This window comes from Phyllostomus hastatus, unplaced genomic scaffold (genome assembly GCF_019186645.2).
Source record: "Phyllostomus hastatus isolate PE091 unplaced genomic scaffold, TTU_PhHast_1.1 phas_scaffold_755, whole genome shotgun sequence".
In the NCBI taxonomy this organism is placed as follows: Eukaryota; Metazoa; Chordata; class Mammalia; order Chiroptera; family Phyllostomidae; genus Phyllostomus; species Phyllostomus hastatus.
In genome coordinates this window covers 6,290,521-6,303,664 of record NW_025334039.1, presented here as the reverse complement: position 1 = coordinate 6,303,664, position 13,144 = coordinate 6,290,521, and the positions used below count along the sequence as shown (strand labels likewise).

The 13,144-nt window shown below is 40.9% G+C and overlaps 1 protein-coding gene across 5 annotated transcripts in view; it reads right to left on the bottom strand.

The window, feature by feature from the left end:
- IGF1 (insulin like growth factor 1) overlaps positions 1–13,144 on the bottom strand; it is a 76,174-nt gene that overhangs the window by 12,468 nt on the left and 50,562 nt on the right. For 3 of the 5 annotated variants that reach the window (XM_045826384.1, XM_045826388.1, XM_045826386.1), the window contains exons 3-4: positions 9,892–10,073; positions 8,329–8,380 (exon numbers count right to left, since the gene is read on the bottom strand). In XM_045826384.1, the coding sequence (XP_045682340.1) occupies positions 8,329–8,380; positions 9,892–10,073 (234 nt within the window). The remainder of the gene's footprint in view (positions 1–8,328; positions 8,381–9,891; positions 10,074–13,144) is intronic. The other 2 variants (XM_045826385.1, XM_045826387.1) reach the window with 1 other exon arrangement.

The following is a 13,144-nucleotide window of genomic DNA, read 5'->3' as shown; positions in this document are numbered from 1 at the left end:
CCCAACCTAGAAACATTTTTACTCTTTGAAGGATATCTCCTAACTCCATTTCAAATTTATCTGCCTGTGATATGAGAAATCACTAACAAAATGGTTTAAAAGCCTGGAGAAAATGAAAAGAAAAGAAGAGAAAAGAGAAGAGAAGAGGAGAGGAGAGGAGAGAAAAGAGGAGAAAACAAGAGAAGAGAAAACAAGAGAAAAGAGGGACAGTTTCTCTTACTGGCAAGAGGGTATATCTGTTGTCTTTAATAGTCTTGAAGGATGTTGTAAAATACCTCAGTGTTCGGGGCAGCTTAGACTGTTGATTTTATGGGTAGCTTGTTTAGTTAGCTGTTTGTGTTTGTGTCACATTTTTAAATTAAAAAAATGTTTAAGCACACTGTCTTTCCCAGAGGGAGTTGATTTTGGAATCGCTGAAAGGTTCAAATGTTGTGGTATTTAAAAAAGTGAAACACCAGATTCTAGCAATTTCACTGATATGTGCTAAAGATTCAGCACATTTTTGCCTAAAAACTGAATTTGATTATTTTTTCTGTTAAGCCTCCAAAATGTCATTATTTCATCTGACATACAACCTATGCTAGAATACTTAAACTAGCGTATGCAGTCACTTATACTACAATGTGCTGGGGAGATGTGAAGCCCAGGGTTTTTTTTACCTTTTGGTGTCATTTCAGTGCAACAGTGATGAGGTCACAGGATTGGTAGGAAAGGGCGTGGCCCTCTTCTACTCATTACTGGTGTGTGTGATGAGTCTGGGCAGAACACTCAAATACTGTGTTCTACAGACTGATGGGTGTTGCAGGGCTGGGTGAAAAAGGTGAGGGCATTAAGCAAAAAATAAAAACAAAACAAACAAACAAAAACTTTGTAGATACAGACAACAGCATGGTGATCACCGGAGGAGGAGAGGGTGAGGAAAGGCAGAAGAGGGTAAAGGGGGAATAAATGGTGATGAAAGGACACTTGACTTGGGGTGGTGAACACAATACAACATACAGATGATGAACACCTGAAATCTGTGTAATTTTATTAACCAATGTCACCCCAATAAGTTCAATGAAAAAAACCCCACAAATATTTTGTTCTAACCTTTCCTCCTCATTGAATTTAGAGAAATTTTGGAAGTTTGGAAGGCTCTCCTGGAGTTTTAGAATAAATAAAATAGCACTGTGACAAGTTGAAGTGACTTGCATGTGTTTGAGGTTGATGGGAGCCTTCAGCATAAAGAAGTAAACATACCTGGTGCCAGCCATTGCTTTTCCAAGACAGAACATGGTGCAAGAACAATTTATGCATGTATACAGTTTGGAAAAACCAGAATTGTGGCATCGTGCCAAAAGCACTTCAAAAGCACTACCTTCATCCTACTGTTCTTTTGAAGAAGAAGTGAACATCATTATTTTAGAGACAAATCGGAGCATCCAATAGTGGCCTCAGTCAAACAATACTGGCAAAATAATCATGATGATGCTATGTATTTATTGATCCATTTATACTTTTCATAGTTTTCAGTCCTGCAATTCTTCATGAACTATTCAAGCATGCCACACTCACACCATGACACAAATATTGCATGTTTCCAAGCCTACAGTTGTCAGCTGATTAGAGATCCTAACCAATCCTCAACTTGCCATGGGCTTGTTCCTAATCATTTGGAATTTTTGTCCTACTGTAGTTGTTATCTATAGCTCTGAAAATAGCGCATGGTGTTTTCATAGATGGCAGGGCTGGTTGGTCTTTGATTACTTGACCTCTTGGAGTTGGTCAGACATAAAGCCTTATGTGAACATTTATATATTTTACACAGACATTGTAAAAACCTTTGGCATATGAATCCCAGCCTGGAAGCCTGGGTCACGTGGCAAGTTTGGATTTGTTGTAAAATCTCTTAGTCTCTCAGTGTGATGTTGGGGGCTATTTTACCAGAGAGAAAAGTTGCCATCATGTTCATAGATTTCGCTCATCACATCCCACCTTCCTATGGAAATTCTGACACTGCCAGTGAGAGGAGCCCAGGAGGACAGTATAAACAATTGTCCCCTTTTCTCCAGAGTGACAATGACCCGTGCCTACTTAAATAAATGTATGTTCCTTTATCTGATTCTGGGAACAAAAGTGTATGCCAGAGTGAATAGAAGAAGTTAGAGGTTAGCGGTTATAGAGAGTGAAAGTGGTGGAAAAAGCATTTGATAGTTTTTGCCAACAATCTCATTCTCTAGTAGGAGGAGAGGCAGGAGATGCAGAGAGGAAGACTGGCTGGATGCACCGACTTTCAGGTGTGCTGGGTCAAGAATGAGACCTGAAAGTTTCTAAGTTGCAGATTGGTTCTATGTGGAAGTTACTGGATTCTGATCTATAAAACCACTACAGATTGAATTGGAAGTAGATGAAGTCCCTGGATCCTTAGAAGATATAATTAAAAAAAAAAAGAAAAAACTTCTTTCTAGTCCTTCAATAATATTTCCTTTATTTCATGACCAATATGTAACTGAGGACTCGAATCTTTGAGAAGACAAAGGAATCACACATTTTCTGATTAGACTTTACAGAGCAATTTATCTTCACTGAAAGAAAAGCTGGAAAGCTGTTTTTACCTATAATTTTGGAATGTGATTCATCCCAGACCCTCAGTGGATACAAAAACAAAACTACATAAACACACACAGAGCAAAATAAAAAAGAGAAAATACCAATCCCTCCCCCCAGCCCCCAACTATTTACTGTAGTTAATTACAGATTGCATATTATCACCAAGGGCATTTCAAGTTAAAATTAGTTGAATCCACCTTTAGCATTCTCATTTTTTTTTTATCAAACCTCTACTTTCTCGAGAGTTAGTTTCCTGACCAATGGGTCTTAAAACTATAACCACATTAATTAATAAATAAAGATGGAATTTTCCAAAATGTGTTCTACCTCTTGTTACTTATCTAGCAATAGCCCATCAGAGCTACAGTTGAGTTCCTAGCATGGTGAGAATGCTCTTAGCAGCTCTCTAGAAGCAGCAGACATAGACCCACAGACCCACTGGCCCACACTTCATTATTTCCCTGCTGTTCTCAATTTCTATTTCTCTCTTACTGAGTTTAAACCTAAGTCTTGCCCTGGCTGGCGTAGCTCAGTGGATTGAGCACAGGCTATAAACCAAAGCATCGCAGGTTCAATTCCCAGTCAGGGCACATGCCTGGGTTGCAGGCCACGGCCCCCAGCAACCGCACATTGATGTTTCTCTCTCCCTCTCTCTTTCTCCCTCCCTTCCCTCTCTAAAAATAAATAAATAAAATATTTTAAAAATTCCTTAAAAAAAAGAAAAAAAACCCTTAAGTCTTTATTTCTCAATTATCTCTTTTTGTTGCTGGATAAATATGAGGTAACACTAAAAGTATTCAAAGAATCCCACTAAAAAAGAACCTTAAATATGTGGTCATTGAGGAAAGGTGCTCAGATTTCAGTCGGGCCCTTGAGAATAGAGAAGCTGATTTTGATCTTGCAGGTCTGGCAGGTCAGTGGCCACTGAAGAACCTATGGTAATGGCCCCTGTTCTTTCTTTAAAAATCTTGCTCAGGTCAATAAAGATCGTCACTGAGGTTCAAAGGAGTCAGTAGCTGGGGAGCATACAATCTAAGGAATTCTATAGCGGATATTCCAAACCTCATCAAGAGCATGTTGCTTCATCTAAAAATGATTTCTACCAAAGCCTTTCACTTGAACTTCAGACTATCAACTTTACCCTTGGTTTAAAAGTCAGCTCCCATAGACACAGTCAACAGTATGGTGATTACCAGTGGGAAAGGGGGTGGGGGAGGTAGAAGAGGCTAAAGAGGGGATAAGTGGTGATGAAAGGAGACTTGACTTGGGGTGGTGAGCACATAATACAGTGTACAGATTATATGATTATGGAATTCTACACCTGAAACCTATATAATTTTCTTAAGCAATTTTGTCACCACAGTAAATTCAATAAAAATGTAAAAAGTCACCTTCCTGTTTTCTAGTAAGTATTGCAAAATGCTGTATTCCCTTTACATAGATGAGTAAAGAGAAGAAACCTCATCTACCCCCATGGATGCTAATGGACTTGAGAAGTGGCAAAATGCATTACTGAGGAAAATGCTGTTTTCTGTTGGTGGTTGGTGGCAGGGAGGTGGTCAGGGAATGGAGGGAGAGAAGAGGAAAGGCTCTCTGGACCTTATTTCGTTGCCTCTTTCTCCACCCTTCCATCCTAACAGCACTCACACTAGAAGCTCTATGAGGTTTTGTTTGTTTTCAAGAGATGTTTGAAAGAAGATCAAATGCTTGTGAAAGGCACTGGATCGGCAGCCCTAGAAACTGAAATGTCCCGGAAGCGGTGTGAGCCCGGAAATATCCCACATTTCTATTTATTTTGGCAATTTGATTTAAAACTAGTAAGAGCTGGAGTTCATGCTACAATTAAATTTTCCTCAGGCACCATGAAATGAAAACACATATTACATTTGATTTTAACTGGTTGAGAAAAATGGTGGTTTTCTGAAAGTTCATTCTATGACCTAAAATAAAAGTTAAAGGATCCTCACATGGGATGGGTGAGCTTCCTTTTAAGTGGTAATTATTTGTAGAACTGGGTTCTCTGGTTGGAAGGGGTCTGAGGTCACAGAGTTCTCTTTTCTTGTCGTATGCTTGAAACCTACTATCACGATGCTGAAAAGTATTGGCAGCTTGGGCTTAAAGTTTTGGGTGATATGAGACCTATTTCTACCTGAGGAGACCTATGTCTTTTTTTAATGCCTCTAATTTTTATAACTAAGTAAAATAATATTAACAGAAACTTTAATAGTGCTTACTATGTACCAGGCATCAATTTATTCACCATAATGTATATGTATGTACACATAATATATATGCGTACACATGCACAAAGAATCTCAAATCCTCACAACTGTATGAGGTAGAGTGAATTAGATAGATTCACTTAGGTAGATTCTCATTGACAGATGAGGAAATTGAGGCACAGGTAAGTCACATCATTTGCCCAAGTTCATACCACTAGGAAGCAAGTCAGGATTTGAACCTAGGCAGTGTGGTCGTAGAGTCTGTACTCTTAATCCGCTAGTGCTTTACTGCCTCTCCGATCCTTATAATTCTCCTTCACACCTAGTACAGGAGTTTGCACACTGTAGGTGCTCAATAAAAAATATTTTTCAACTATTTTATTTCAGGATCCTGATTCTTTACATATTCCCATAAGTTTCACACACAATCTTCAATTTTCCCTAAGAGAAACAGTTGAAATAGTAGAAGTTTAGGTAATGACTACTACTCTGCCCACTTCAAAAAAGTATTGAGTGGACTAATAGGTACATAATATTCACTATAAAGTACTCAGACAGTTGCTACCTTTAGCAGTAGGTCTTGAATAATTTCAATTTCGGCTAGAGATGGAAAGTCTGAACATGCAACACCTACATAAGCACAACTCCTTTGCTGTCTCTTGTACTCTGTACCTGCCTCACTATCTTATGCAACGACAACAAGCAGAATCATGCCATCTCAGCAGTGTTATGTATTTTTATATGTTTTTCTACCACTATTCACCTGCCTATATCACCCATTTGTCCATCCACCTATCCATCCATCCATCCATCCAGCATTATATGCCATGTATTGCTAGGTGACTAGTATTGATACTAGAGAGGGGGGATGGAAAGACAATAATAGGTTCTTCCTGTTTACTAAGTTCATATTATTCAGAAATCACATGTAGCCATTCAAGATAATTGCTTTAGAGTTGATAAAAACACATCCCAAAAAGAAAGTGTTTTAATCCATAATCTGGGAGTTAAACATTCTTTAACGATAGAAAATTTTACTGCTTTTTTCCTTTTGATGTCTTTGTCTTATTTTTTCTTGAATGAAGTTCATCATTGGATGTTAGTATAGTTTATCCAAACCATGATTTATAATTGACACGTATTCAGTCATGCATGAAAGAAGGAAGAGATAATTCTCTACAGAACCTTTTTGTAGGACATGAACTGTTCATTCTTCTGCTCAGTTGTGGTCCCTTGAACAGCCATCTGTGTTTGCTGGCTACTCTCAGGTAGTAGTCACAGTAGGTATTGGCCTGCCTGTGCCTGAGGCTGGTCCTAGAGCATGATGTGTTAGCAGAGAACTCAGCATCTCTTGAGTAAGGTGGCTGGACAGATGGCTTTCTTCTGCTCTGATAAGCCAGGATCCACTTTGCAACCACAATAGCTGTGGCTTGGCTCCCATCTGAGACTTCAACATGCTTCTGATTGGATCTTTCCTTCTAGATTGAGGCTTGAGCATATCCATGTATTATATATCTTGGGTTTTCAGGGAAGCATTGAGAGGGGATGACCCTAAAGTAGAAAGCATGGCAGGGGCATGAAGGGCCAGGCAGAAAGGAGGTTCCTTTACACCATGACATCTTTGATGTAGGCTACTTGGATGACATGCTTTGCTTCCTGGTTTAGTCATTTTCTTTCCGCAAGGGTTATCATTTGCTTGGCTGAGCACTTACCCTCTCTCAGCTCTTAAAATGAGTAATTTGGGTGATCTTGAGGCTTTCTTTGCTTCATTATCCATGAAGACCCTCAACCTACCATTTAAATCAAGAGAGGTGTAGGTCTCTAAGACCTACATTCTGTGATTTGACTTAGCTTTTTTTTTACCCTCAGGGGAATCCAGCACCCTGCTCTCATTTACTCCCTTCCTTCTGGTGGAAAAATATTAAATTAGTGGGAGACTTCATGTGGCTACTTCTGCCCCATTTTTTTCTTTTGGAATTCATAATAGTCCATGTTGATTACGTGCTTTTTTTTTTGCTGGATAGAAGGAGGGCAGCTTAGAACTGAAGCACACTTTTACCCATTTCTGGATCTCAGTAGCCTTACCTTTACAATGAAGCAGTTTGAACCAAATGATTTCTGAGGCTTTTTGCAGCTCTAATATAACATGGTCTTAGTATTTGCATGGAGTAGAAACTCCCAGGATTTCAGATCTAAAAATGTAGGTGTGTGTGTGTGTGTGTGTGTGTGTGTGTGTGTGAGAGAGAGAGAGAGAGAGAGAGGGAGGGAGGGAGAGAGAGTGTGTATTTTCTAAGAGACAGAATCAGAAGGCAGTTAAGTTATACATCAGAAGTCTTCTCTTAGGGCTGGATTGTGCTACCCACCCCCAAATTCACATATTGGAGCCGTATACTCCAGGGCCTCAAAATGTGACTGTATTTGGAGATCGGGGTTGTCATACAGGTAATTAAATGAAAATGAGATCATTATGATGGGCCCTAATCTAATATGGCCAGTGTCCTTATAAGACTAGGAAATTTGGGCACAAAGATATGCCTTGAGGGAAAACGATGTGAAGACACAGGAAGGAGAAGGCCAATTACAAGCCATGGAGAAAAGCCTGGAGCAGACCTTTCCCTAGTATTTCTCGGAAGGAACCAACCCTGCCAACAGTTTGATATTGGACTTCCAGTCTCCAGAAGCATGTGAAAATAAATTTCTGTTGTTTAAGCCACCTACCCTGTGGTTATAGCAGCCCTAACAAACTAAAATATCTTTTATATCTGATTCTCAAGGGTAAAAGAAAAAGGTTCACTGACCTCCTCTCATAGGTTACCTCATAGGCCTCACAGGCCTGTAGGTAAATACTGGGTGCCCTTTGGCTGAAACTTGGACTTGACTAAGAAATGCACCATTCAAAGACAGCGCAAGAAAGGCTATCTGGGAACTTCTGTGGCACATTTCAGTCTTGAGAGAATTTGGGGCTAATCCCAATGTTTAACTATGGACATATATTGACATGAGCAATTCTTCTACAGTACATTTACACAGAAATTTAAAATGCATTTAAAAGCCTTGATTTTATTAGTCTTAATTCTTTTATTGAATTTTTTTTGGGGGGAGAGGAAACTGTGGCTTATTTGCCTCTTTTATAATTTTTGTTCTTTTTTCATTCTTGCCACTGTCTTTCTTTGGACTTTCTTGGGCATGACTTGCTTCTTTGCCACTTTCTCCATGTTTAATAGCCACATCCTACAACAGGTTCCTTCTTTTCCTTCGGTCTCGGGTGTTATCTAGCTCCACTAGGCTACTGTTCTTCATTTCCTCTAGAGCACTTCCCACTTCTCTTTATCGCTGTCTGCTTCTCTCTCATCGTCCTTGCCTCTCTCTGCTTTTCTCCTCCATTTTTCTCTTTGCTTCTGTGTTCAGATTCTAGCTCCAGTCTCCCTCCTCTGCTCTTTCTTCTTTCCTTTCATCTGCTGACTTGCTTCCGTCCCCTCCATCTGTTCCCCTCCTGGGTGTTTCTTTGGCCCACCTTTCCTTCTCCTCTGAGACTTCATTTTCTTGTTGGTAGGTGGGGGCTGATACTGTAAACATCACAAAAATAATTGCATTGAGAACAGGTGGTTCCCTTGGTGTCCCAGAAGACAGAGCCTTTGCGTCAGCCCAGTATGCCCGGGCTCCACTGGATGCGGGAGACAGCACTGGTGTTGGACAGGTGCCTAGACCTCAGTCACAGGACCCAACATTCTAGAACTTTGGGACACAACCTCGACCCCCACCCTCTCCCCAGCTAGAAATTGAAAAACATTGGGTCACCTGGGAAGAAAAAGAATTAACCTGCCTTCCCCATCCCCAGCACAACTTTCCAGTGTCATTTACCTAAAAGTCACTTCTATGGTGCTTGCTCCCTGACCATTGGCTACTGTGTTCTCTGTGCACCGGTTGTGTCCAGTCCCTTTCCATCCCTCAAGGTGGCTCCCTGGAGTCACATCTCTGCTCAATGCCCCCTGGTCCTCCACCAGCCTTGTCTGCCTCCACAGGTTAGGACCAGGAAGCAGCCAAGGTGTCATTCATTGTAAATGTCTTGATCTCTCATCTGGGGCTTTCTGCACAACGCTACTTTTGGCTCCAAAGATTAAAACCACAGGTGGTGGATTTTGTTTGGTTTGGTTTTTCATTTTGTCAACAGAGTCCCCAGGAGACACTCTCCTTATTCAACCTTCCTCACTTCTCTTTTCTTCCTTCATTTTCTCTTTAGTTCTCACTTTTTCTACCTCATGACTAAACTTTTAATCTCTTATATTCATTTGTTCACTCATTCATTCACGCATTCAACAAAATATTTACCAGGTGACGAACATGAATCTCACGATTTTCATACTTTTGATGGCAGAGACAGTACCTCTAAGATTTGTTTAAAGTCTAGCTCTTCAAAAGACACTGGCAAATTTTGGTCATTAGAAATTTCCAGATATTCTTTGAGCCAGACAGGAATTTCTGTTTTTAATGTTGTTTCTTTAATTGTTTGCCACTGAGTGTGAATTACAAATAGGTCTCATTTTAGAGTATTGTTTTTTCACCTTTGCAGAATACCAGGGCTTGCAATTATCCAGGCTTTATTCTTAATTACAATTATGACAGACGTTCACACTCACCCAACAGTTGTATTGTGCAGACACATGGAGAGCATCATATGTACATTAAGTTAATTCTGACAGCAACCTGATGAGGTAGCTGTTACCATTATCCCAATTTTGTGGATGCAAGTAAGGCTTACATAGGTTACCCTATTCCACTAAGGGCTCTCAGCTGATGATGGCAAAGCTAGGACTTCAGTTTTCTCTGACCCTAAAGCCCATGTTTAGTCACTTTTCTCTGCCACCTCCTGGTTATCAGATCATCCAGAGCAGTAGAAGAGAGAATTTGCAATGTGGAGTGACCAAAGGAATGGACATCTAGGGTAGGTGAGAATGGAGCTATTTTGACCTGTAAGCCAGGAGACTGAAGGGATATAATTACTGTTTGGTGCCCTGCCCCCACACGTATAAGATACAGATCTCTTGAGGAGGGCCAGAACCCACCCCAGCTGGTTTACCTTCTGAGCCTTGGGCATGTCGGTGTGGCGCTGGGCACGGACGGAGCGGGCCGCCTTGGTAGGCTTGATTGGTGCGCAGTACATCTCCAGCCTCCTCAGATCACAGCTCCGGAAGCAGCACTCATCCACAATGCCTGTCTGAGGCGCCCTGCGACTGTTGGAGCCGTATCCCGTGGGCTTGTCTGTGCAAATCAAATGCAGAGTGGTCTGGTGTTAGAGTGCGATATTCTGTCTTCAAGGTTCCACCCACCCTCTGAAGCCCCCACTCTCCCCACACCTGGTCCACCCACACTTTTTCTTTTCTTTTCTTTTTTTTTTTTGAGATTTTATTTATTTATTTTTAGAGAGGGAAGGGAGGGAGAAAGAGAGAGAGAGAGAAACATCAATGTGTGGTTGCTGGGGGTCATGGCCTGCAACCCAGGCATGTACCCTGACTGGGAATTGAACCTGCAACACTTTGGTTCACAGCCCGCACTCCATCCACTGAGCTATGCCAGCCAGGGCACTTTTTTCTTTTTTAAAAAATTATTTTATTGTTGTTCAATTACAGTTGTCTGCATTCCCCCGCCTCCCCCCGCTACCCCAGCCAAACCCACCTGCCTCCCTCACTTCCACCCTCTCCCTTGGTTTTCTCCATGCGTCCTTTATAGTAATTCCTGAAAACCCTTCCCCTATTGTCCCCTCCCCCCTCTCCTCTGGCTATTGTTAGATTGTTCTTAATTTTAATGTCTCTGGTTATATTTTGCCTGCTTATGTGTTTTGTTGATTAGGTTCCACTTAACGGTGAGATCATATGGTATTTGTCCCTCACCACCTGGATTATTTCACTTAGCATAATGCTCTCCAGTTCCATCCATGCTGTTGCGAAGGGTAGGAGTTCCTTCTTTCTTCCTGCTGTGTAATATTCCATCATGGAAATGTACCATAGTTTTTTGATCCACTCATTTACTGATGGGCACTTAGGTTGCGTCCAGCACTTGGCTATTGTAAATTGTGCTGCTATGAACATTGGGGTGCATAGGTTCTTTTGGATTGGTGTTTCAGGGCTCCTCGGATATAGTCCCAGCAGTGGAATTGCTGGGTCAAAAGGCAGTTCCATTTTTAGTTTTCTGAGGAAATTCCATACTGTTTTCCACAGTGGCTGCACCAGTCTGCATTCCCACCAACAGTGCACTAGGGTGCACTTTTCTCCACATCCTCTGCAACACTTGTTTCTTGATTTGTTTATGATGGCCATTCTGACTTGTATGAAATGGTATCTTATTGTGGTTTTAATTTGCACCTCTCTGATGGCTTGTGATAGTGAGCATCCTTTCATATGTCTCTGGACCCGCTGTATGTCCTCCTTGGAGAAGTGTCTGTTCAAGTCTTTTGCCCATTTTTTAATTGTGTTTTTTGTCTTCTTGGAGTGGAGTCGTGTGAGTTCTTTATATATTTTGGAGATCAAACCCTTGTCTGAGGTATCATTGGCAAATATGTCAACTTCTTTTTGAAACTTCTCCAACAATTCCTGTGTCCATAGGTCCTTCTGGATTCCAGTATGTCTCCTGCAGTCTGCATTGTACTCCTTAGCACTAACTCATTCACAATGCACTTTGTGTTAATTCTCCTGAAGTTCTCAGCAACTTCAAGAATCTTGTATTTGTCCAATCCTAGCTTTTCCTTAAATACTGGCTTAGCTGAGAGGCTTCTAGGGATATTAACTAAAAGAAGATCACATATTCAGTTTCCTTAATCTTTTTATCAAATCTGCATAGTTTTCATATGCAGGATGGCTCAAATATTTGCTCTGTTGCTTAATTGCTTCCACTGTAAAATCAGAATAAGCATCAATGAAGTTTCAAATCTAGAAAGGACTCCCACTGTCCTGATGTGAAGACTGGGATTTAGAGTTGGAAGGGACTTGCTCAAAGTCATTATTCAGGAAATGGTAGAGTCAAGATTTAAACTCAGATCTTCTCTCTGCAAAGTCAAAGTGCCTCATAGAGCCCAGCAGGCCTGTTGTACAACTCTGGACATGTCATTTAAGCTTCCTGGGCCTCAGTTTATTCATTTGTAAAGTGGGGTTAATGATAGCTGCCTTGTAAGGATTGTTTGAGGATTATGTGAGATAATGTGTGAAACGTAGTTAGAATATCACCAGACATATGGTAGGTCTTAAATAAATATTGGTGTGCTTCCTTCAAGCACCCCTTTCCAGGCTCTTACATGGCTTGTGAAGAAACAGTGTGACTGTTGATTGCATCCAGATACCTTAGAACTTGGAACTGATGACAGTACCAGTGTGATAGGTACCTTCGCCTATTACCCCACAGAGACCAGAACAATCAAGTCTGGTGGGGGTTTTTTTTTCCGATTTTGTTTTCTTATAGAATAATTATTACACTGAGATTGAGCTAAATGTCCACCTTTCATGCGATTTGGATTGCCAGTAGGGAACACCATGAGTCAAATTTCTCTTGATATTTGCAAATCAATTAGACCTCTTTACTTGGCAAGTAGGTTTTGGTTTGGTTTCATTTTTTTTTGTTTTGATTTGAACACACTTTTCCTGGCTCTAGAATTAAAAGAAAGGGCAAAACAAAATTACCCGGACCTTAAAATGTACCTGAGTTCTTTGTAAGCTTTTTGTCATAGTAGAACTTCTGTTAAACCAAACATTGTTTACACACCAAATATATGAAACAGACAACAGTCAAACTGCCCTGGCTCAGGCAAGGGCAGGGGGACCTGGCCTCAGCTTTCTTTCATGTCCCTTAACTCTCTTGGGAGGTGGGGGTCCTCATTTTTCTCTGCTGATGTTCAGGCTTTATGGAAGAATCCAATGATCCAGAAGAATCCAGTTAATCAATCTCACTTACATTCACTCTTAATTCCTGGCACGGAAGATAGCATTATATTTTAAATTAAAAATCTTACATTTCCATAATAATGACATTATTATTTAGAATGGAGTTTGGAAAGTCAAAGTTCCCAAAGTATATTTTGGGCTCCCTGGATGGGGGAGATCTGGCCCAGGTTCATGGTGGACCACCAAACTGGTTTAGCAGCCTTGCTGCTGGAAGGGCCAATCATTCCTGGCATCCTCTAAGAACTCAAATGTTTTCCTGATGCTTGACACAGGAGCCTGGGGATGCTTATTCTTTGTAAGACAAGTTCATAGTCACTTAAGACAGCAGAGGGTAGTAACTCTGTGAGGGTTCAGTCTGTGGTCTCTCTGAGTGGGGTCCATTGCTTTCACTGGGGCAAATCC